We start from the raw sequence: 24,092 nt of genomic DNA on the forward strand, positions 1-24,092 counted from the left end.
ATCATGTGATAGGAATTTGTGATATGACTATCTCATGATTAAAATATTTGTATTCATTGCCAGCGTTGTTCTCTCCCCACCTCCCCTGCCTTTCTCTGTAGCTGACAAATAGCTACCTTTCAAGCATTCTGTGTAAGTGTAATATTTATAGACTCCTACACGAATAGAGGTTCAATAAAAAGTGCTTATGCATCTCTCATTGTCTAGGTCCAGCAGTGCAATAACATCCACCCAGCTTTTCAAATTACATATTCTGCTCGTTCTTCAGTGCAATAATTTTTATGGATTTGAATTATAAAATGAAGAAAGAGTTGAGGAAAATAGAAGCATCTGATTTACTTCCTTATATGTTGCTTGTAGTTGTAGTTTTCTGTAATAGTTGCTAGATTAAGCCAGAGTAATCAATTTATTTTTCAGATTGCGGAAGGCTACTGTCAAGCAGAAACATGTGCTGTGATATGGTATCAAATGGAAAAATTAATTCTGTTTGTTGTGCCCAAAGGCAATTTAAAAAAAAGAGACATTTTAAAGAAACTCCAGGAACGTCTTCCTAGCCATGCAGTCCCAGATGAGGTTTTGCTGATAGACACTTTACCATTCACATCACATGGTAAGATAAATTATGTTTAAATAAATGTCGTTAATAATTTATATTGAGCACTCTTCCATTTTAAAAATCAGCTCAAATTGAAAGTATATTATTTAAAAACGCATGCAGGACCGATGCAGTGCAAACATCCATGCATACCAAGTTTTGAAAGTCTGGAAAAAACACACACAAAAAGGTCTAAGCATGACAGCAACGATTACATAGAAATCTCACTTGTCAAGTCTCCTTGGGGAGTCTGTCCTATAATTGCAGTGTAACTTTGCAAGCAGTATACGTATATGTTGTGTTTAAGTGTTGTGTAGAAGCCAAATGTGTCCAATTCTTTAGTGAATCTCAGCAAAAGCAGAGCCATTCTCAGAGCTTTAATTTTCCTTTTTCTTGGAGCAACAGACATACAAGAAACAGTTTTGACACTCTCAGAACTGGTTTGCCACACAGATTAAAGGACAAGCTATATGTTAAGCTTCACTGAACGCATAGAGCTAGCCTGAATTGTGATGGATGGTGATCTATACATACATACACATCTCCTGCAGCCTCCCCATCATCACCACCACCCCACTCCTCCATCAGGCATGGATTGCATTAAGAAAGAAACTCCCGTGGGCATTAATGTGATATTTTTTTCCTAATGCTTATTGTCATGCTGGGAGGTGTGAGTTGAGGATTTGTTTACCAAGATCATAACTGAGGTTGGAAGACTTAAACCTCCAGCAATGCTGTGCTTCCAGTGACTTTCATTCCCCTTGCATTGCTTCTGAAATTTTATTTTAAAAATACACACAGCATGATTGCTAATGTAGGTAACATAATGTGTACTTCGTCCTTGAGGTCTGCGTTGTAGTAAAATAGATGTGCATGCCTATTTGTACCTAATGAAACTTCGAGCCTTAGCAAATATGTTGAAATCCTTACCTTTCATATATTTTTTTTAAAAAAACCTTTTCTTTTGTACAAAGGCAAAATGGATGTGTCTGAGCTGAGCAGGATTTACGGCAGCCATTTGAACTCTAGAAGGTGTGACAGTAAGCTGAAGGAGAATGAATTGTGGGAGAGATTGCAGCATTTATGGAAGGTAGTGTTTTAAGCTGCATCTGTATCATAGCAATTGAGTTTCCATACATGTTAGGAATGCGGGAGAGGAATATAGTCTAAATATTTTTTGGCATGTGCAGCATATACTACAAATCCCTACATTAATTTGGTGTTTTACTACAGCTTTGCAATAATTACGGTATATGGAAACAATTATCCCGCTCCCCTACTCACCCTCATGGAAGGCTTAAAATTTGGTAAACAAATGTAGCAAACAGATTGGTTTGCTGCCATCTAATCTATCAAAACTTTCAGAAAACCATTTCCTAAACTAAAAGAACTATATCAGTACTTGCCAACTGGGAGTAAATGGAGCATGGAGATATATATATATATATATATATATATATATATATATAGCCATTATGTAGTGTTTCCTAATATATTTAGGTTCTAATTTTTATGAACTGGAGTTGCATACAGATGAGCATAATTTTTACCCTGCGTTTCTTAAGATGTGTACACACAGTTTGATTATATTGTTCTGTTCCAGCAGATGCCCCTGGCTAAGTTAAGACCCCAGACCCAGGTTCTTGGCGTAAAGTGAGCACAGAGAAAGGGTTTCCTTATTTCAGTGTAAGAGAAAGGGGGCAATAACAATTGCTTCCTTTTCCTTTCGTCCCAACAAGTTTTGCCCTGTTTTATAGAAATCTGGAGTTAGCCAAGATTTTGGGTTGTATCCAATGTTATTCATACTGAAATTAATGGGCAGAAATTAATTGGATAATCAACTTTAGTTTGACTGGCCAGCTACTTTGATAATTGTTTTGTACTCTTTTTATATTGTTTTATGCTTTATTGTTGTAGACCACCTTAATATTGTAGTATAGAAAAGGCAATATAAACACTTTTATTAAAATAAAATAAAATAAAAAGGACTTCATTCCTACATGTGCAACCTTTCAGGGGCAATGTGCCAGTACTGAACAAAACAAAACAGAAGTAGAAGTGGGCAGAACCATTGGTACAAAATGCTGCCTTCCAGCTGTGCAAAAGCCAAAGGTTTCTATGCACGCACCCATGCCGCTCCATCAAGGCAAGCAAAGAGGCATTATCAAAGTCAAAAGTGTGTGCATTACATGTTTTGCTTCTTCCTTTCACCCCCTAGGCTGTTCTGAATTTCCCAGATGAATCCACAAGCATTTTAAAAGAGTCACGGTTTTTGCACAGTGGCGGGGATTCCTTAAAATCATTACAGTTCCATGATGAAATTGAACATATGGTAGGCAAGCCTGTCCCTGGCCTCCTGGAGATTATTCTCAGTAGATCCATCGAAGAGGTCTACAGACATATCTTAAAAACAGTTTTCTCAAGCAAAAACCTGAAATTAAGCTGTAACAATGCTGTAAAAAGAAAGCTGAGTGAAAGCAGCAGAGAGGAGTCCAGCAAAAAGTATGTGCAGCTAAAACCTGAAAGATCCCCAGTAGTTGAATCAAATTTTGTTGGATTTACTGCCGTGACCCGAGGAAACCGGTTGTTGTCTATGGGTGACCCCTTGAAGAACCACAGTAATACAGAGCAAGCAGGAGAGAGCGAAGTTTTGCCGAGTGTGCGGGATAAAACAATTGTCAGCAGTGCAAATATGGCAGAAGATGATTCTATACTAAACACTCCTGTACATGAGAATCTTGGGCAAACGGCTGAAAAGTTAATGTTGCATCTCAGATGGAAGTCAGACCTGGGCAAATGTGTGGATGCATCTCCACTAGTTGTCACCGAAAAATTATCTGCCTTTGTGTATATTGGATCACATTCTCACGTGATACAAGCAATTGACCTATATTCAGGAAAAGTCAAGTGGGAGAGAAACCTTGCAGATCGCATTGAGTCATCCGCCTGCGTATCTAGGTGCGGAAACTTCCTTGTTGTTGGTACGTATTTATCGCTTTTCTCTTTGCTTTGGCATTCTAAGCAAGGGGTGGCTAACCCTCAACCTGCAGGTCTTACCTGCTCCCCCAAGCAATTTTGTTCCTTTTCTCCCTCAAGGCCTTAGCCAATTTGGCAGTGGCAGAAACAAAACAAGGAAAGACATGGTGCTGGTTGATCATTTGATCAGCAGGGAGGGGGCAATTACAAACAGATCAGGTCAGATGTCCTGTATATTTATGTACAAGGCCGTGGTGTGGCTATACCTATTTTTAGCTACACCCATCATTGGCCAAGAGTGAATAAGGTCAATGGGCCAAAAGAGTTTAGCCACTGCTCTTCTAATCAAAACTTACAGCAACTGAACAACTAGTGATTTTTTAAGACCGCTTCATAGTTCAGTAGCTGATTTAGTTCTTTTTTTATTCTAATAAATGTGGGATGTACCATGGGCTAGTAGTTTTCTCAGCATATGAAAAGCAGTGCCCATCAATGGAGACCAGTTTATAAAGAATCCCACGGAAGTTTTGAATGGACTTCCTGTATTTGAATGAATGATAAGCATGTAAGGACTTCAAAAATTAAGTATTTTTGTGGACAGTTAAATAATTCAGTGCCTATCCAAATATATCTGCTCTCTGTGGCTGTGATTATTTGCAGGATGTTATAATGGGTTGGTATATGTCCTCAGAAGGAGTGATGGAGAAACACACTGGACATTTGCGACTGAGGATGCTGTGAAAAGTTCTCCAGCTGTGGATCCTTCCACAGGAGTAGTCTTCATTGGATCTCATGACCGTCATGTATACGCTTTAGATATTTATGTAAGTAGTCATGAATGTTTGGCCAATAAGAAATAATGAAAATGCCTCCTATATCTAGTATTTATATAGCGCAAAGCAAGTCCCTTTGATTTTAGTGGAGCTTCTAGGTAACTTAGAATTGCAGTCTTAACGCAAGTTAGTCAAATGTAGCTCAAGCTCCGTAAGAAACTGAAAACTACAAACCGTCAGCTGTTACGGGCTTTTAAAAATCCCAGTTAGCTAGACCTGCTTTAAATGTGGTCAGCTTATTTGGTGCTTACAACCCTAACACCGCTGCTGAGTGTGTCTAATGCCGTTTATGAGGTAGAACTGTGAACCCCGTATTTTTGTTCTGAATAGTAATAATGAACTGGTTGCAACTTTGGGTATAAGTATCATCCCAATTAAGCACAAAGATTCTTCCACAGTGGAACACATGCTAACACTGTACCAATTTGCAGAATTTTGAAACCATGTATTGCACTTTAACATTTAGTTGAGCAATGGAATCATTAACTTGCATTTGTCTTTCTGTTATGCTGACAGAGGAAAGAGTGTGTCTGGAAATTACACAGTGAAGCTGGAGCTGTATTTTCCTCTCCTCACCTAAATCTGTTACCACATCACCTGTATATTGCTACACTTGGAGGACTGCTGCTAACTGTAAATCCAGTATGTAACTTTATTGCTGTTTGTGGTCCAGAAATAATACAAATGGAGAATTAAGAACTCAGGGTGGGGAGAGGTAATAGTAGATGCAACAGTAGCTTGGGAGACAGTGAGATGAGAGAAATAACCCAGAGGAGCCTCCATACTGTTTTGATAATGCATGTTGTGTTAGCATACACTCACCACAAGAAACACCATCACAAACAGAACTTGTTTGGGAATCAAAAAGTTACTTTTTTGTTTAATTCCATTGGCTTAGTTCAGAACCATTTCCCTTCTTGTATAGTTAGGTGATTTGTAAGGTGGTGACAAGTTTAACTATGGCCAGTTTCTTCAGCAACATATATCTCTAGTACAGGAGAACCATTCCTAATTGCTTAACTTGATTGATGGCATTGCCTTGTTTCAGCTATACGTTCTTCCCATTTTATGGCAGAATATGTACCTTGGGGCCTGTGAAGTAGGGAAACACGGAGAGCTGTGCTAGTTCACTTGTTACTGCATTTGTCACTTATACCTCATACTGTTAGTGACAAATTCCAAATGGATTGGAATTAGAAGTAATGAAGTATCTTCATTGTAGGAGCAGCTACTCAGATGCTAAAGGAAGAATGTTCTCTCATTTTCCCAGTATCAGATACTTCTATGTCTTTGGCCAGCTGCTTCATTTTCCCATTAGTTGAAGCCATGGGATGTACTAAAACCATACATTTCATGCATGCATTTTCAGATTACGGGGAACGCAATCTGGAAGAGCTTTTGCGGAAAACCTATCTTCTCATCACCACATTGCAACAAGGACTGTGTATGTGTAGGATGTGTGGATGGAAATTTATATTGCTTTAGCCACTTTGGAGAAAAGGTAAGCACCTGTCTTTATTATCTTTTCTTGTTTTCAAAACTTGGATTAGAAAACTTGGATTAGAATTAACTCAATTCACACCTTTTAGCATCCATACTGGCCCAGTGGAGCTTGTGTTATGTAAATCTGTTTTTCACAAGTAAGAAGAGTCACACTGGAGCAGAGAAAAGGTCTATCTAGTCCAGCATCCTGTTTCACACAGGGGCCAGGCATGTGTGCTATTGCCTTCATGTCATTTTTGCACCCGAGTGCATCACATTACTAAGGATTGGGAAGTTTTGGTCCACAAGCCAAATGTGGTCCACCAGTTACTTCCATAGAGCCCACAGCTGGCGCAGATTATCACCACCATTGCAGCAGGTTCGGACAAATTCCTCCGTCAGGCAGTGGAGCCCAGTAGCATTTCTATCAGGAAGAACTTGATACAGTGGGGATCATTGGAATGCCCTTGAAAGCACAATGCAGGCTAGCTTATAGCCTGCCTGATATGCATCTCCAAAGGTCTTCTCAAGTGGACTCCTGTCTGAGGATGGAAGCCTTGGAAAGATGAGATCAGCTGGGGGCCCTTGCTGGAAGCTGCTCCATACTTTTTCTTGAAAGTTGATGTATGCAGTATCTTCCAGATTGGAGTTGGAAAATTCCAGTAGGTTAGTGAGACAGGACTTACCTTTGCAGAAGCCACGTGATTATTCAAAACCCACAGTGCAGTCATATACATGTCTACTCAGAGGCAAGCCCCATTGAGTTCAGTGGGTCTTTCCCCAGGTAAATCTGTATAGGATTGCACACTTGATAATGCTTTCTACCAGTTTACTAGAGCTGATAGTGGTAACCTAACTGGATTATCGTTTCAGTATCTTTCTAGTCCATAAGGCTGTTCTGCTTTAACCTTTGATTTTAATACCCAAATACGTATTTATAAGCATAATTTATCTCAACATGTGCATTTTGATACTTCTTTGAGCCAAGGACTGTTATAACTTTGAGAAGTCTCTTTAAATACATGTTGAGTTCGCAAGCGCCATCTTTGCTGTTTCTAGTCAGTTCAACACTTCCATCTCACCCAAAGTCCTTGGGTCCATCTAGGATTTACTATAAGGTCAAGTCCTAGTTCTTGGTTCCAAGACCAACTTGTTCTAGGAAATCTAGAAATTTTGCCTTAGTCATGTCTGGAACATGCATCTACCCAGTTTGTGTGAGTTATCCATAGCTACAGCATTTCTTCCTTGATTTTGCTCTCAAGATCACTCTGGGCATTGTGGGGTGGGGTGAGAGGATGTCTCTGCTACGATTTTATTTTATTTTTGTAGGTGGGGGGGACTGCTTTTGCTATCAACTGCAGTTCTTGGGAGTATCTATCACTTTTGAGTTTTCTAGTTGGACTCTGGTGACTTCATCTTCAAGCCCTAATTCACACATGCATGTACTTGGAGGTGCTTCACTTTAGGTTTCAGTTGAGGACTTGGCAGCTGAATATATGGAATATATGCAAATATGTATGAGGTGATAAGAAAGCTCTGTGTACTTCTTGAGCTGTGATAGCTGCTTCAAGTGAAGCAGCTACTGAATATCTTAATGAATGCGCGTGGGTGAAATGAAAAAGGTGAGTCTGCTGGATTAGGCCTCAAATTGTATAATTTGTAAAGTTATTTGTGAGGAGGTACAAAGGCTGGCACTCATTTGTGGCAGCAGTAAAACATCTGGCTGACAGTAATAGAAATTTCAGGAACTTATTTACTTTCTTGATATTGTCACACAGATTTGGAAGTTTTCCAGCAATGGACCAATTTTTTCATCGCCATGTATTTCAGATTTTTCCAGCGATATATTTTTTGGATCCCATGACAACTTTACTTACTGCTGTAGTACGGAAGGTAATTTATTGTGGAAATTTGAAACAACATCAACTGTATATGCAATTCCATTTGTTTTCCATCATCCTGCCTTACAAGGTGAAACACTTCTGGCAGTGGCATCCACAGATGGCAAAATATGGATCTTGAATGCCAAGACTGGCTTGGTAGAAGGTGAAGAGAAGCTTCCAGGAGAAGTGTTCTCATCTCCTGTTGTATGGGGAACAACGATCATTGTAGGCTGTAGAAATAACTATATTTATTGCTTTGATTTATGTGTTTCTAAAACCAAATATGGTGTCTAAAATTTCCCTTTTTGGGTATTTTTAATTTTGCTTGTACAAAATAGTGCTGGGTGGTGTTAGGTTTTCAACATCACACTGTACCACCAGCCAAGCACTGTGATCTGACGATACACCGTGATGTTGAAACAAGCCGCGTTGGCCCCACCCTGTGAGGTGTGGGGTAAAACTGCTGCAGCTCTCACTGCAGGAGCTGAGGAGCTTTCACCCTAATGCCTCATGGGCAGGGACAATGCAACTTGTTTGCACTGCTCAGCGAGTCCAATGTCTGCTGAGGGGCAGGCAGCCATATGCCCCTAACAGAGAGGTTTAAGGGGGGAACCCCACCCCCACCTCTGGCTTAGGTGAGGTGGGGGCTCTGTTACACTTGAGGAAGCCCGGCGAGCTACCTCTTTCTCCCAGGAGGTTGAGGCAACCCGCTCACCCCCCCTCAAGTGTAATAGAGCCCCAACCCCACCACTGGCTTGCTACACTTCCCTGCTGAGCGGTGGGCAGCTACGCACCCCAGAACTTCAAAGGAGCCATCTGCCTGTGCAGGCAGCTGAGGGAGGAACAAATGTAGCTTGCTCCTCTGTCAGCAGTATGAGGGCCAGAGCGCAATGGCTGCTTCACTCAGTGGTGAAACGTCTGCTGCAGCTCGTTTCTCCCTTGCCCGCTGGTGACAGAGGGAGTCAGCAGTGGCAGTTTCACCCGCAATATACTGCCAGGTGAAGCAGCCATCGTGGTCTGTCCCTGGGTGATGTATCTATACATTGCCCAGGCCTAGTACAAAATAGAAAACCTTGCCTTCAGAGCAAAATCATCTATTAACTTAAACCGAGCTTCCTGACATAACAGAGTTATCTTGACATCAAGTTACCTTGTGTACTTTACATAAAAATATTTTAATAGCCATGGTCATCACTGGCTAATATATTAAAATGTACTGACCATGGCTGTGTTAGATGCCATACTATATTTTACCAGGGCACTTTAGAATGTGGAGTAATTTTGATCCCCGCAATAGCGTCATTTGAAGTTATGGATTTGCTAATACAAAGCATTTCGAAAACATGGCTGGAGCATTTTATTTGAGAGCAGCATTCAACCCCCAACACTGATGGCGTGATAGAAAAGTACTGTACTGAATATTGCAGGAATGGATGAGCTGGTAGGGTTCAAGGGTTCACTGTTTAACTTTTTATCATATATTGCAATACGATATATGTGCGGGGTAAGTGTCCCACCAAGACAAGGATTGCTGCTTGCACAGAACAGGACGTCCTGCCTCCTCTTCCCCTGCACAGACACCTGCTTCAGAGGGTTGAGGGAAGCACCAGAGGAAATTGAGGGGGGAAAGCCCTGTTGCCCAAGCAGGAATCCGTGTGCTGGCAGGACACTTAATGCTGCTTTGGCTCATTTCTGTAATGTGGAAATGACAAAACAGAAGTTTACATTTGTTCCAGAAAACAGGTAGATGTTGAAAATCAAAGTGCTAATGTTGTGAAACAATGTGCTCTTTCTATTACATGCTATAAGGATCATGCATAGCATACAGGACATTTTTTATTTTAGTATATGTGCTGCCGAAGCGAGCACCATACAGGACATTTTTTAAAGGTAATATCTATGTCCATATAGGTGCTCCTAACTGTTATGGATGAATTTTTGAGTGAAGATCACAGGGAGGTATCTAATGTCATGGGAGCAGACAAGGCATGACTTCCCTTTCCTGTCTTCCTCACTGTAACTCTCCATGCCATCCTAATCTGCTTCTAAGTCCTTCAAGCCCATAAAGCAGATTTTAGGGACACACCGGGGGTGGGGTGGGTAGGGAAAGTTCCATTTATGGGAGTACAACTCACTGTTTTTTCCCTGAATTATCACCAACAGGAACGAACTTCTTGTTAAACCTTTTCATGTAACCTTAAAAAAACAAGCAGCAATGAATAACCCATAAATGAAAACATAAATAAAAAGTACTTTCAAAGCTACATAAACACTTGTCTTTTTTTATTGAAATAGAACAAATTTTCCGTGATTAACCATTTACATTAAAATTTGACGATCAAAAACCAAAAAGAGAAATTGCACTAATATATCCCGTAGTCATAGATCATTTTACTTAGGTTTTATTGTTGGTAAAAACACATAATTAGATACCTATAGCAATTCAGGCTTTTCTTAGAAGATAAACCTGACATTTGTAACAAAAAGACAATGAATACGTACATCTTCTGATAACTTTCAGCAGATTATAATTTAATAGGAATTAAAATGACATTAGTATAAGAAACAATTGCACTTTAAAACATTTGAAAAATTAAAAAAGTACACAAAACAAAACCCCACAATTGTACATTTGTTCATAATTTTATACACCACTATATGAACAACAGAGGTTAAGCATCTGTGACCTCAGAAATAATATTTTGTTCCCAAACGTTAGTGATGCCCAACTCCTGTTGAAATCAATACAACTTATTAATTTCAACAGAACTTGGATATGATTAACTTCCTATAGCTTAAGTCTTTTGTATATAAGTTACTCCACCGCCACCAAAAGTTGAGACCATATTCTACATAGTGGTCAGATCAGTTTTTTTAAGCGTTTTGAATAAATGTCATGTTTGTTCAGTAGAAAGGCTGTGGCAGAGCTTAAGCAAAGTAACACTTCATTGGTATTTAGTGCAAAATTTTCAAGTTGACTTTTACATGAAATGAAAATGTTGAAAATATAGGCTTCTAAAAAGGTTTCCAAACCAATATTGTACATACCCCCAACTCTGATCCAGATACTGATTCATGAATGGAAATGGTTTTCCCCTTCCTATAAATGCAACAGAGTGCTGCTTTGGACACCCCCCTCCCCCATCAAATGACTGGGGAAATATCTGCAGGGGCAGCACACCTTGCAGTGTAACCAATACGTCAACTGATACCCTGATCATGTGTAAAGTAGAGTGAAGGGAAAGTGGGTTCCTCCCAACTTAAGTCCAGGTGTCCCTTACTGCCTACAGTATGCTCAGGGCTATCAGTGCTGATGGTATTCCTGTTGAACAGGGGATACACAGCCTTCTGGTTTCCTTGGTTCTCTGGATCAGAGCCTCTGAATACTATTTTCGTACACTAGACCCCCTCATGCTTGAAAACACTTTGCTTCTGAAGCTTTTGAACTATTTACTCACTATACGCTCTATGCTAACAGTGTGTCTAGAATTATTTGGTAGGTCTTTCCCCCCCTTTTATCATGCAAGTAGCACCTTTCCCCCTAAAATTATTATTCATCCCACCCAACTCTCCAGTTTTCAACTCCCACATTCCCCTTTCCTGCTCTCCTATTCCCAAATGGATTTGAGGAAACAAAGTTGTAATTGCAGTTTATGCAATTCCCAGTTTAAGCACTACTAGATTAAGTGTGCTTTAAAAACATTTTCTGCCACCAGCAAGAGGCTTCTGCACCAATCAAGGCAAGCCTGTACTTCCTTTGTATACAGGCTGTACTATGTGCTTACTTATCCCAACATTCAGCAGGAGCTCTTCCTGGTGTCAGCAGGTTAACTCTCTCTAAAATAAAGGAGGGTCACCAGTAAGTTTTGCATGAGATGGACATCCACAAACAGACTTTTCCCATCATGTCCCTGCTGGCCAGAAGGAGCCCCATCTGTGCTTGTATTACGTAGGTATCTGGGTTTGTGCCGTGGGTTAAACAAAAAGCCTCAACATACCTGTTACATTGGTTGAAATCTTTGCCGCTTAAGTGGAAGCATATGAGCTGTTTTCAATTCTTCAAGTAACTGGCTCTTTATGAACTTGATTCCCACGAAATCCTAAAGGCTGCTTTTGCCTTAAACATTTGTAATAATCCTGAAATTGATGGGTTATTTAGGAACGCGTATGGTTTGAATTTAAATATGAAACCAAAAACAACACTGGTAGCCCAATAACCACATGGACATCGCTTCGTGTAGCAGCTACATAACTGCCAAAACCCCTTTGTGCTTGCAATTTTACAGAAACACAACTGACCTTTTGTTTCCTCTGTAGGATGCCTATTCATTAACAGCATCTGCTGCCTTAAAAATGTACTCTGGAGCAGAACTGCAGTTCTCAAAATGTTCCTTGGATTAATTATTGAGTTCTTCCATTATTCTGGCAAAACAAATGTGGTACTATGAGGGATCCTGTTGAATTAGCCATTAGTTAATCAAAATGCACCTTCGCCTCTTATGAACAAAAGGGGCTTTAAAAATATAACTAGTTTTAGGTGGAATAGTTAGAAGACCCCATTTGCTGTAGAATCCACAAACCAGGCAAACTGAAGTTCTGTTTAAACCAGTTCGTATCTACTGGAACAATCTGAATTCCATACCTTGTAGACCTATTTGGTGATCCTTGAATTTGAAGCAGTTTTAAAAGTAACCATAAAAACACATCACTGTTTCCTCCACATTTTAGAGAGAAAAAGATTTAAAGGGAAATAAGACTTACATGCAAATAAATTACACTTATCCCTGCAATGTTCTTTAGCCAGATTTACAATCTGAAGTCTGTTCTACGACTTCCTGTACTGAGTATCTAACCGTAACTACATATTTTTAAAACATGCTGTTAACAAAAGTGCTGAAGTCATGTTCCGCCAGCGTAACATGCAGATATGCCGGCACAGATGTTGAAAATCAAAGTGCTAATTAAGTACAGAAAACAATTATTTTCCTGAGAATATGCAATCTAAGGTCCATAAGAATGAAGTCCAAACAGTCTAGTTCCTGCAGTTCAAAAATCCCCCATTTTCACAAAGCTGGAATCATGTCTCCTTTTGTTAATACTTTGGGTTCCTAATATGCAATCATTTAGGCATAGGGATAGTTACAGTGCATGGCTAAGTGGTTTTTTGTAGAATATTTAAATTATGTATAATTTGAAAGATTAGTGCTTGTGGTTGTTCTGCCTTCACATGTGCTTTTAATCCTATTTTTATCTGTGCCGTGCGACCAATCACTGAAAGATGGAGGTGTATAGCTTACTTCTGCACACAGCGGCAGTAAAAATATTATAATGGATTTTGCATGAGAGCTTCTGCATGGTTTGGAGAATCATTGCAGGAAAATGCATATTTGATGCCACCCTGTTTCAGCATGTTAATTATTTATATATATTTCCAGTTAGAAGCAACTGATAAAGGCAATTTTTGTCACAACTAAGCTTTTTAAAACAAAATACTGAATTTGTGAAAATATCTTGATGGGTTCTCATTACAGGAGAGCTAACTCCATTAATAGCTCCAAACTGAGAGACGCTACTATATTGCAAACTCTATGGTAGGACTAAGGCAGGTCTTCCAGAATCCTGTAGAGATTTATAAATTTATCAGTAAATGGTATTACTTTCTCCATTCAAAAGTGGAAACAACATGTGCATTACATTCATTTTAGCAGCTTAAGTGGCTGGAATATCTGCTTTGCAGCAACGTATTAAAAAAAAAAAGCACAAATGGAAATCCATACCATCAGAGCCAAAATTCAGGAACATTTCGGCACCGATCCTTAAAGTGATATGAACCCCTAACACATAGCATCCGTATGCTTTCAAGAGAGAGGAAACTTGAGTTTTGTGCCTAAACCTCTATTCCATAGTCCCTAGATTTTTGATGCAAAAGATTCTAAAATGTAGGTGAAATCTGCAGTGAGCCAGGAAAAACAGGTAAAACTGTTAAAAATGTTCATCCTTCAGGATATGCGCTTATTTTTGTCCCAGTTGGTTCTGTCATGTGAAAATACAAATAAAGAGGAGAGAGCAATTAATAAACAACAGAAAAAGAGCAAAACCAGTATCGTTTACTTAATGATTTGGGGGCAGTCACTCCAGGCTTTTGCTTTCCTCTTGGCTAAGGCCAGCCAGGCAGGCTCTGTCGACACCGGATTTGCTTCTGGCGTGGAGAATCTCTTGGTGACTTCTTTAGTCAAGGGTGACGGTGGAAGAGAATCTGAGATCTCCACTGTTAATGAAAAAAAGGGAAAGATCCATCACTGCAAAGTAAAATGGCAGAAACCTACCAGAAACATTGTCATGTGCATGTTCAGTGTGGCAGGAGAGCCATTTTAATAGGCAGGCAAGAAAGTTGGAGAGAGCAAATATTTCACAGCAAAATTCAAAGGCCTGCCCAAGATTGAATTGGAAAAAGGGAGATATACTTGAAGTGCATTCTTATTCATTTTTTAAATAATTCACAACAGCCAGAGTTATAGGTGTTTCTGAGGAATAACCACTCCCTCCTCCATGGTGCCCTAGCTATGTGAGTTTCTTCCATTTTATACTGTATTTTATAAAATGTTCAGTGTTATCACTGGGGAAGGTAAACTGAGCCTGCCTCAATCTAGACTTTGTCTTTATTGTTGGTTAGTAAGTGAAAACCAAGTCCTTCTTCTGGAAAAGGAAGGACTTTTGTGGCAATTGAGAAGAAGGTTCCATGTCTGTTGAGTCCTGTTTCAGGCTTCTCTTAAACTTTAGGAGGAATTGTGTAAGAAAATAAAAGTTAATTGTTCACATCTTCCTCGACTCAAGTGTAACATTAAGTCAAAGCAGAATCCAACAATTTCAGCTTTTGGAACAATACCCGATGATCAAGCAGCCCTGCATTCAGAGCACATGCACCACCCACACATATGCACACTAACTACATAAATTGGTGCGTACCAAGGGATCAAGAGTTCCTTAAAGCAGTAGATTGCTACAAAAGCCTAAAATCGGGGAAAATAATTTTCAAGCATTTCTCCATCACCTGTCCTTTGTATGGCCACAACAATGCATAAGTTTTAATTCATCTGAAGCTGCAGAAGCGTTCATCATTGGAAGCTGAATTTATAGCTGTGGACAGCATAAAGGGTTTGAACCATTCACCCTACTTTCACATCTAAGTTTGTTGGGTATGAATTCTTTCAAGAAACATTACACTCCTAAGGAGAGGACTGCCTACCTTGCTGACATGCTATACTAATGAAAAGTTTCCTACTTACCGTAATTTTCACTCTATAGGATGCACTTTTTCCCCTCCAAAAATTAAGGGGAAATGTGTGTGCGTCCTATGCAGCGAATGCAGGCTCCTTGGCTTCAGCGATAGCAACGCGAAGCCTCCAAAGCGCAGAGGGAGCGCTCCCTCCGCGCTCCGGAGGCTTTGCGTTGCTTTCACTGAAGCCTGGAGACTGAGAGGGGTCAGTGCGCACTGACCCCTCTCACTCTCCAGGCTTCAGGGATAGCCGCCTGAAGCCTCTGGAGCACAGCGGGAACTCGCGCTGCGCTGCGAAGGCTTCAGGGATAGCCGCCTGAAACCTCCAGAGGCTGTGGGTTGCCTTCACTGAAGCTAGGAGAGCAAGACTCCCCTGGCTTCAGCGAAAGGAACCTGAAGCCTCCAGAGCGCAGCAGGAGCTCCAGAGCGCAGCAGGAACCTGAAGCCCCTTCAGCTAAGCAGGAGAAATGGAAGGGGCTCCGTTTCTCCTGCCGCTTCGCTGAAGGGATGCTGAGCAGAGAGGGTGATATTTTTTCCCCCTTGTTCTCCCCCTCTAAAACAATGTGCGTCTTATGGTCGGTGCATCCTATAGAGCGAAAAATACGGTATATTTGTTAATGGTTATTTTAGGGCTGGTATACTAAGTCAGTGTTGGAAACAAAATTCGTTAATTGGAATTGAACTTATTCTCCAGGTTCAGACATGACAAACCACAGGAGGACTTTTTTTGAATCAGGCAAGGATTGTACAGGAAGGGCGAGTCGTGTATCCACCCAGGACAGAGAGAGACATTCATGATTAAATCATGCTTAAGACAACCTGTGGCAAATATGACTTTTGTTTTTGTCTAATGTTCCCCCCGAAAGTGGGGAGTAAACCATGGGAAATCGAGACTTAATGTTACATGCCATATATGATAAACTCTATGATTGGAAGCAAGAATCTTTTAAAATGCTTTGGAAAATTGTTCACTATACACTGGGACATCTCTTGAGATTGTGTAACCAAATCTTGCATGCTGTTTCTGGAGATTAGAGAGCAGGTTTTCACCTATATTTGGATATTGTTGGCTGCCATTTTGAATTAAGATGGCAGACTGAACCTTTCAAAATTGCACTGATATTTTTTGGTGCCTTATAATTCCCATGCAATGCCAGATATATGGCAGTTAGTAATCAGTAAATAACACAAAACAAAACAGAATTTCCTTTTCTGAGGAACTTTACTTCCTGCACAGATTATCTCTCCTTTTCATCATAATCTCTTCAAAGACATCTGTAACCTTGAAAAACAAAACCGTTGGAAAGATACAGCATGCTTTTGGGAGAAACCATAATTAGTCTTGCATTTCTCTGACCTATTTTTTTACCAGTAGGAATTCTAAGCCTGCAGAAGCTGACTCCTTTTGACTCTTTAACGTTTGAGAGATTGGTAGACTTCAAAAGCTTTTATAGCAGGGCTGAAATACCTTGTTTCCTCGCTGCACCCACTGAATGAGCTTTACATGCAAATACTCCAAAATACGCTGGTTTTCAAACAATATTCTGAGCTTCAGGAGTAATAAGTATATAATTATAAGGATGCAAGTAGGGTGAGGCAGGTGGCTGGAAGAGCAGGGAGTGCAGAGAGGCACTGGTAGTGGGTGACATCAGACGTCCTGCCTTCCTTCCTTGTAAAAGCAGCTGCCTCCAAGAGGCTGTTGTTTCTGAAAGGCATTTTCATCAGGCCTAGGTCCCACTGAGCCTGCTGACCATCAGTCTGCATGGCTGTAACTGTTCAGCGCACTCCCCAAACTAACCCACATTGCATTGGTGCTGGAAAAGTGGCAATCTAAGGCCAGCCTGCCTGTGTGTGTTGTCAGCGAGGAAACACCAAAAGGGACTGGCTATTTGGGTTGTGTCTTTGGGCACCCTCTTTTATTGTTTTCTCAGGCATGGTGTGGTGATGTTTGCCCTTCTCGTCCTGTTGTTTTGTAGCATTTTATTTACAGCATTTAAAATACACCGAACAGACTCAAAACCTGACAAGTCATCAGTGCAGCAAAACTGCAAAAATATTCACATTAACAATTCATCCACCCATCTTTACTCTGCATAAGCTGTGGCAACAAAAGGAGATACCAGGTTTCAGTTAAGCAGTCCCAACTGTCTGCATGTGGAAGCAATCTCTGCTCTTCCTCACAGAGGAAACCGAAGATGCACACACAAATTAATGATACAAGGAGCAATCTGCATGAGAAATCAGGTTTCCATGTCTGGATTGCTCCTACCTCAAGTGCAAGGAGTCGATGTGGAATGAGGGTGTGTGTGAGAACGCCATACATTCAGTAGTCCTTTCTCTCCTTGATTTAGAGTTCCCTGGAAAAACCCCGCAACCCTCCCAGATCTATCTCCCTTTTGGAAAGAACACAGAATCCCTCCTTCCCACTTTTGCCACTCATTTTGAAACAGGAGCTAATTGGCTTTCCCACAATGTTACTATCCTGAGAAAAGTTCTAAGCATTATAAGTTGTTGATATCAAAACCAACAGCCATGGTATCAGCCAGAGCTCAACCCTAGAATAGATGAGGGAAGGGCAGAAGAAAAGTGCTGCTTTTATCTCCTCTGCAAAAATAAATGGTTTCCAAAGCTATGGCTCTATCATGTGAACAAGGATTGCAATAGTAAATAATATGGTGTACATAAAATTTTACTCCCCCTTGCCCCCCTTGTGTGTTACCCTACCATGAAATAAAATTCATTGCCCCTCTTGTTTCTATCAGCTAATCAGCCTGCAGGTTTTAAAGGCACAGTTTAAGAGTCACACAAAAGAAGCAGTAATTAGGCAGTATAATCTAGGAACTTAATGGTTTCGGTGCGCTAGAGGGAACAACGTATTTATTATACTAGCGCATTATTCATTAGTATAACAGCTTTCTCAGCCATCTGCCAGCATTATATCCAGGCACGTACCTATCAAAGGCCATATTTTCAAAAGGAATTTGCTAATTCCAAAAGGAGAAAGGCAGAATTTCCCTTTCTTTTTTCCCCCTCCAAACCACGAGCAGTAAGCAGCCTATTCAAACCAAGCTGTAAAATCTGAATTCATCCAGTTTGTCGATAAATGGGTATTCAGCTCCACGGGCGTGAGTAGAAATGACAAGAAAACTAAGCACAGTATTCATCCAACCTCCATCTAGTCAAACACCGAGGCCACAACTCCCACTAAGGCATATTAGTAATTGGAGGTTAGCTGAGTATGGTAAGATTTGCCTCCAGGTGACAAGATGGAAAACGTGTGTGAATCAGAGTTCTTCCAGGCTGTTGGTAACATGCAACGTATGAGTAACCTAGGCATGCTAGTAATGAATAAATGATATTTTTTGTGAGCTAGTTAGCTACGAGCACCCTCAGTGCTCAGGTCAGGTCAGCAAAGTTATGGAACTTGCTCCATTTGGAAGTGTTTGTTTTCTGAAGCACCGAGCCTCAAAAGCCCATGACACCATGCTGAAAAACAAGCGAGAAAAATAAAATTTCCTCTTCAAATATAGTATGGGGGAGTGGAGGACATAGCATGAGTCAACAGGGGAGCCATTCAGAGACCACCAAAACGTCAAGGTTGTCAATAACGTCAATAACTGTGACAAAAAAGCAACAACATACCTGTCACAGATGTAGGAAGAGTGTTGGATTTTTTAAGCTGTTCTCTGCGTTCAAACCTTGACAGAGGAGTCTCAGCTTTCTTCTCTTCCTGGGCTGATGGTCTAGGCAATGTACTAGTTCTGCTGCTGCTGCTGCTGCTGCTGCTTTTAGTATCTGTCTGATTGCTGATACTGGCCTAGTGCAAAGAACAACAACAAAAACCACATTATAGTGGTACCTCGGGTTACATACGCTTCAGGTTACGCACGCTTCAGGTTACAGACTCCGCTAACCCAGAAATAGTACCTCAGGTTAAGATCTTTGCTTCAGGATGAGAACAGAAATTGTGTTCTAGTGGTGTGGCAGCAGCAAGAGGCACCATTAGCTAAAGTGGTGCCTCAGGTTAAGAACAGTTTCAAGTTAAGAACGGACCTCCAGAACGAATTAAGTACTTAACCTGAGGTACCACTGTACATTTTTAATATTTCATTATAACATAGTAATAATATATTTACAGTGCAAACTTATACACTTGTAGCCCCACTGAGTTCAGACTACCACATAAGTGGGTTATAAGACTGCAGCTTTGGTAGTTTGGATTTGATATCCTGCTTTATCACTACCCGAAGGAGTCTCAAAGCAGCTAACATTCTCCTTTCCCTTCTCCCCCACAACAAACACTCTGTGAGGTGAGTGGGGCTGAGAGACATCAAAGAAGTGTGACTAGCCCAAGGTCACAGCTGCATGTGGAGGAGCGGAGACGCGAACCCGGTTCACCAGATTACGAGTCTACCGCTCTTAACCACTACACCACACTGGCTCTCATAGATTACCACTGGTAATCATAGAATTGCAGCCTAGATTAATTAGCACTCACCTAGGAATAAGCCCCAGACCAGGGGTACACAACCTAAGGCCCAGGGGCAGGATGCGGCCCAATCCCCTCAAATCCGGCCCGCAGATGGTCCGGGAATCAGTGTGTTTTTACATGAGTAGAATGTGTCCTTTTATTTAAAATGCATCTCTGGGTTATTTGTGGGGCATAGGAATTCATTCATTCCCCCCCCCCAAATATAGTCCAGCCCACCACATGGTCTGAGGGATGGTGGACAGGCCCAGGGCTGAAAAAGGTTGCTGACCCCTGCCCCAGACTGACAAGCAAATGAACCAATAATGTGACAATGTCATTTCCTCCAATTTTCTCATTTGTACAATTGTAACTTTTGTTCTCCATGTTTCCACATTAGTTTGTGTGTGTTTTTTATTTAAAAAAAAACCTCATGAAAATTCATCAGCCTTCTAGTGTGAATTTCTCCTAAAATACATACTTTTGCAAGGCAGTTTCATGTTATATAGAAATGTATGCTATATACACCCCCCAAATGTATATAATTTCACTAATATGCATTCCCCAAGCATACAATCCCCAATAGAATGCATTTCTGTCCACATTACATGGCATGAAGGGTGGTGGCTGAAAAGTGAAAACAAAGTAGGCTTGCCTTTGCCAGGTGTACCAAATTGAATTGTTCCCTCATATTCTGAGTAAACAGCATAGATTGCATTGCTATTTACATACTTCATTACGGCGTTCACATGGTTAGTGTCAGACTATGTCCTGGGAGACCAGGGTTCAAACTCAGCCATGAAGCTCACTGAGTGACCTTGAGCCAGTCACTGCCCCTCAGTCCAACCTACCTCACATGGTGGTTGTGGGAATTAAATGAGGAAGGGGAGAACTATGTATGACACCTTGAGGTGGTAAGGCAGCAAACAAGATAATGTAAGCCACCAGAATAGCCACAAAAAGCTGAAAACTGCAGCAGAGCAAACCAAGCACAGACACAAACTTCCTCTGTCCTCACATGCTTGGTTTTCAGGGTTGCAAGAGACAATTGCATGTTCCCTAAGGTATGGGAGGGACGCGGGTAGCGCTGTGGGTTAAACCACAGAGCCTAGAACTTGCCGATCAGAAGGTCGGCAGTTCGAAACCCCGCAACGGGGTGAGTTCCCGTTGCTTGGTCCCTGCTCCTGCCAACCTAGCAGTTCGAAAGCACGCCGAAGTGCAAGTAGATAAATAGGTACTGCTCCGGCGGGAAGGTAAACAGCGTTTCCGTGCGATGCTCTGGTTCGCCAGAAGCGGCTTAGTCATGCTGGCCACATGACCCGGAAGCTGTATGCCGGCTCCCTCGGCCAGTAAAGCGAGATGAGCGCCGCAACTCCAGAATCGGCCATGACTGGACCTAATGGTCAGGGGTACCTTTACCTTTACCTTTAAGGTAGGGGAAGTGCTGTGGCTCCACTTCCCTCCTAACTATCCAGAGTTCCTTTCGGTTTGGCTGCACTCTGCATTTGGACTGACCCCAGGCTACTGCATTTTTCCATGTATAAGACGACCCCTATTTTGGGGGACTCCAAATAAAGAAAATGGGGGGAGATTGCACAGAGTTGTTGAGCTTTTTCTGGGGGGGAATTGCTGAAATTCGCTCACCCTCCTGACCAACGCTGCCAATCGCCCGCGTCACCACCAGCAGCCGCCAATCACCCGCCCAATTGCCGCAGTGACAGCAAGTCAACAGCAGGCTTTGCCACAGCCACCAATCACCTGCCCAATCACCGCTGACACTCTCCTGCTCGCGGTTGGAACCTATCGCACGTCCCCACTGTGCACTACCTGTGGCCTTAACCAGAGCCAGGGCTTTTTCGACTGTGGCTCCAATCTGGTGGAACACTCTGCCACAAGAGACTAGGGCCCTGCGGGACTTGACATCTTTCCGCAGGGCCTGCAAGACAGAGCTGTTCCACCAAGCCTTTGGCTAGGGCACAGCCTGACTCCCTCCTCTGGCAATCTTCAGACAACTCTAGCCCAATGGTTGCCATCAATTTGATTTGAATTAATTTTATAATGAAATGATTTTAGAATGTTGTATTATTTTATTGTTGTTAGCCGCCCTGAGCCCGGCTTCGGCTGGGGAGGGCGGGATATAAATAAATTATTATTATTATTATTATTATTATTATTAAAAACCCCTTTCTTAAAATTCTTTTAGAATAAAAAAACATTGTCTTGTACATAGGAAATTATGGAATTTACCAGAGGGCTGTGTCACATGTGGGATGGAGGGAGGGAGGGATGAGAGCAGTGAGAATTCCAGTGGGAAAAGAAAAAACGTTTGAGGTTTCCAGGATGTGATAACACAAAAGGTTCTCTTGAGATAATTTCACTTATGGACAGAAGGAGCTGTGTGCTGTTGTTGGGGAGGACTGCAGCAAGGTGTGAACAGCAGACTTCCGCATGAACCCTTGGCTTCTTTGGGAACAGTTGGCCAGCAAAATTGGGGGGGGGGGGGGAGACAAGCAGCCAAGTTCTGCTTGAGAGAAGGTGCCAATACACAAATCCACATGCTGTCCGTGGGACAGGGTGCAAGTACATAAGGAAAGATAGAAAAAAAACAGGGGAAGGAAGGCTTGCAATTTTTTGCCGGCTTCCATTTAGCGTCGAAGTCACATAATGGTTGCTTACCAACAGGAAACGGATATCTGCTCTCTATGTGTGGACATACCGCTCTTATTCTTTTACCATCTCCTCAATGAGTATCGTGCAATATGGAAAAGGTTGCATTTCTCTCTCCAAACCACAATACAGGCTTAGAAATGAGGTCTCCAAGATTATTCTGGACTCTCAACAGTCCAGTTCTACTATGAATGAAGAATGGTCATGACAATGACAAAACTACGTATTTCTCCACTGTCTTTACTAGCCAAAGCTTAAATAATTTCTAAAATCTGAAGGCAGCTGTGACGTTAACATATGAGAGTGCTGGAGGTGAAATGGTTAAACAAGTTACCCAATCAGAACCAGGGGGTGGAGTCAGAAGGACTATAAAACCAGCTCTGGGAGGGGCGAAGGGAGAAGTTCTTGGGTGGGTGGTTGGAGTGGGAGTGAATTGGGATAGAGTCTGTGGGGAGGTTGAGTTAGTGTAGCAAAATAAGCTGAGTCAGGAACAGTTAGGGGCTAGGAAGACAAGTAAATATCTGAGAGGTGGTTTAGTGAGTGAGAGCAGGTAGCGGAAGTTATAGGTCTGGATAGGCACCCCATGATTGTAATTGACTGATACTGTTTATGAAACCACATGCTTGTTAAACTGCAATAAATAAACAGAAGTTTATGTTCCAATTTAACCCTGACTGGATTCAGTATTGTACCAGGTAGGGCGTTGGTGGTGGCAGCGAGAAATAAAGTGGTGGCACAGGGATCAATAGACGTTGAAACGTCCGGGGACCCTGTGTGATCGCCACAGCAGCTAACGAGAAAAAAAATCAAAATACTTCATACCATCAGGGATCATTCTTTTGGATTTGTTAGATCTGCTGTTGCTCTTTAAAGAAAGAAAAAAATCACCTGCAGATTTATGTACTTACATTTTCTTTAGCAAGTTTCTCAGCTTGCTTTGCCTCCCTGGCTTGTCTCCTTTCCTCTCTGGTTGCCTGCTGCTCTCGAAAGCCCTTCTGCTTTTGCAGAGCCAACGTGATCCAGAGCGGCTGTGCGGTTTCAACTTTTTCAATCAGCTTGGAGCCATCTATGGAATGTCTGCTCTGAAGAACTGGCCTTTCTAGAAGAACACAACATACAAGGGTTTCAATCTGTATGACAGAGACAGAGATGCATACAAGATATTCAAGAGGAATATCTCACCCAGTATTCACTAAGTATGGCTTAGTGTGGTGCAGCGGTCAGAGCGTTGGACTAGCACTGGGGAGACCAAGGTTCAAATTCCCACTGTTGTAACATTTCTTTTTAGGGGAGTCAATAACTTCCTAATGATCCCTAGTGCGGAATTCACCTTTCTCCCTGCCGAACACAGGGTCAATATTTTCATTGAGCTATTTGCCATGACCCCCAAATCCCTTTCCTAGCAAGTCACTGCCAGCTCAGACCCCATCAGTGTATCCACCACTAAGCAGCTGATAGCTCAGTCAGTAAAGCGTGAGACACTTAAATATCAGGGTCTTGGGTTCAATCCCCACATTGGGCAAAATATTCCTGCAATGCAGGGGGTGGACCAGATGACCCTCATGGTCCCTTCCAACTCTACAATTTTTTGATCCCACAATTCTATGATCTATTATCTTTTTAAAAAAGTAGTAAACAGATGATCTCACAGCATAGCTATCCTCTCCTCTCTCACCTTCGACATTTGCTGTAAGCCAAATCAAGTTAGGCTCCAACTGAGCCTTTCATCCCTTTCTCCTTCATTGTGAGCTCAGCTCCACACTTCTAGAAAACATTCAGCTGAGACTTCAGCAGCGCCAACTTTTCCAACAATTTTGTTAACAAGATCTTTGCATCCTTAGATCTCGGTGCAAGCTGTCCTAGAAATGTCAAAACTTGTTTTATCTGTAACCATCTACTGAGCACTAACACC

At 41.6% G+C, this 24,092-nt stretch overlaps 2 protein-coding genes across 16 annotated transcripts in view; one reads left to right on the forward strand and one right to left on the reverse strand.

Moving 5' to 3' along the window:
* Window positions 1–15,858, forward strand: part of AASDH (aminoadipate-semialdehyde dehydrogenase) — a 28,244-nt gene extending 12,386 nt beyond the window's left edge. For 6 of the 12 annotated variants that reach the window (XM_081019848.1, XM_081019846.1, XM_081019843.1 and 3 more), the window contains 7 exons: window positions 418–610; window positions 1,570–1,685; window positions 2,814–3,576; window positions 4,232–4,395; window positions 4,921–5,046; window positions 5,774–5,905; window positions 7,665–9,603. In XM_081019848.1, the coding sequence (XP_080875974.1) occupies window positions 418–610; window positions 1,570–1,685; window positions 2,814–3,576; window positions 4,232–4,395; window positions 4,921–5,046; window positions 5,774–5,905; window positions 7,665–8,063 (1,893 nt within the window). In that variant the 3' untranslated portion in view covers window positions 8,064–9,603. Of the gene's footprint in view, window positions 1–417; window positions 611–1,569; window positions 1,686–2,813; window positions 3,577–4,231; window positions 4,396–4,920; window positions 5,047–5,773; window positions 5,906–7,664; window positions 9,604–9,680; window positions 10,040–15,739 lie in introns of those variants that run through there. The other 6 variants (XM_081019849.1, XM_081019844.1, XM_081019851.1 and 3 more) reach the window with 6 other exon arrangements.
* Window positions 10,020–24,092, reverse strand: part of CRACD (capping protein inhibiting regulator of actin dynamics) — a 119,593-nt gene continuing 105,520 nt past the window's right edge. For all 4 annotated transcript variants that reach the window (XM_081019783.1, XM_081019784.1, XM_081019785.1 and 1 more), the window contains 3 exons: window positions 23,089–23,279; window positions 18,688–18,862; window positions 10,020–14,037 (listed from right to left, as the gene is read on the reverse strand). In XM_081019783.1, coding sequence (XP_080875909.1) covers window positions 13,877–14,037; window positions 18,688–18,862; window positions 23,089–23,279 — 527 coding nt within the window. In that variant the 3' untranslated portion in view covers window positions 10,020–13,876. The remainder of the gene's footprint in view (window positions 14,038–18,687; window positions 18,863–23,088; window positions 23,280–24,092) is intronic.

Source organism: Podarcis pityusensis (genome assembly GCF_964106645.2).
Source record: "Podarcis pityusensis genome assembly, chromosome: 9".
Classification (NCBI taxonomy): domain Eukaryota; kingdom Metazoa; phylum Chordata; class Lepidosauria; order Squamata; family Lacertidae; genus Podarcis; species Podarcis pityusensis.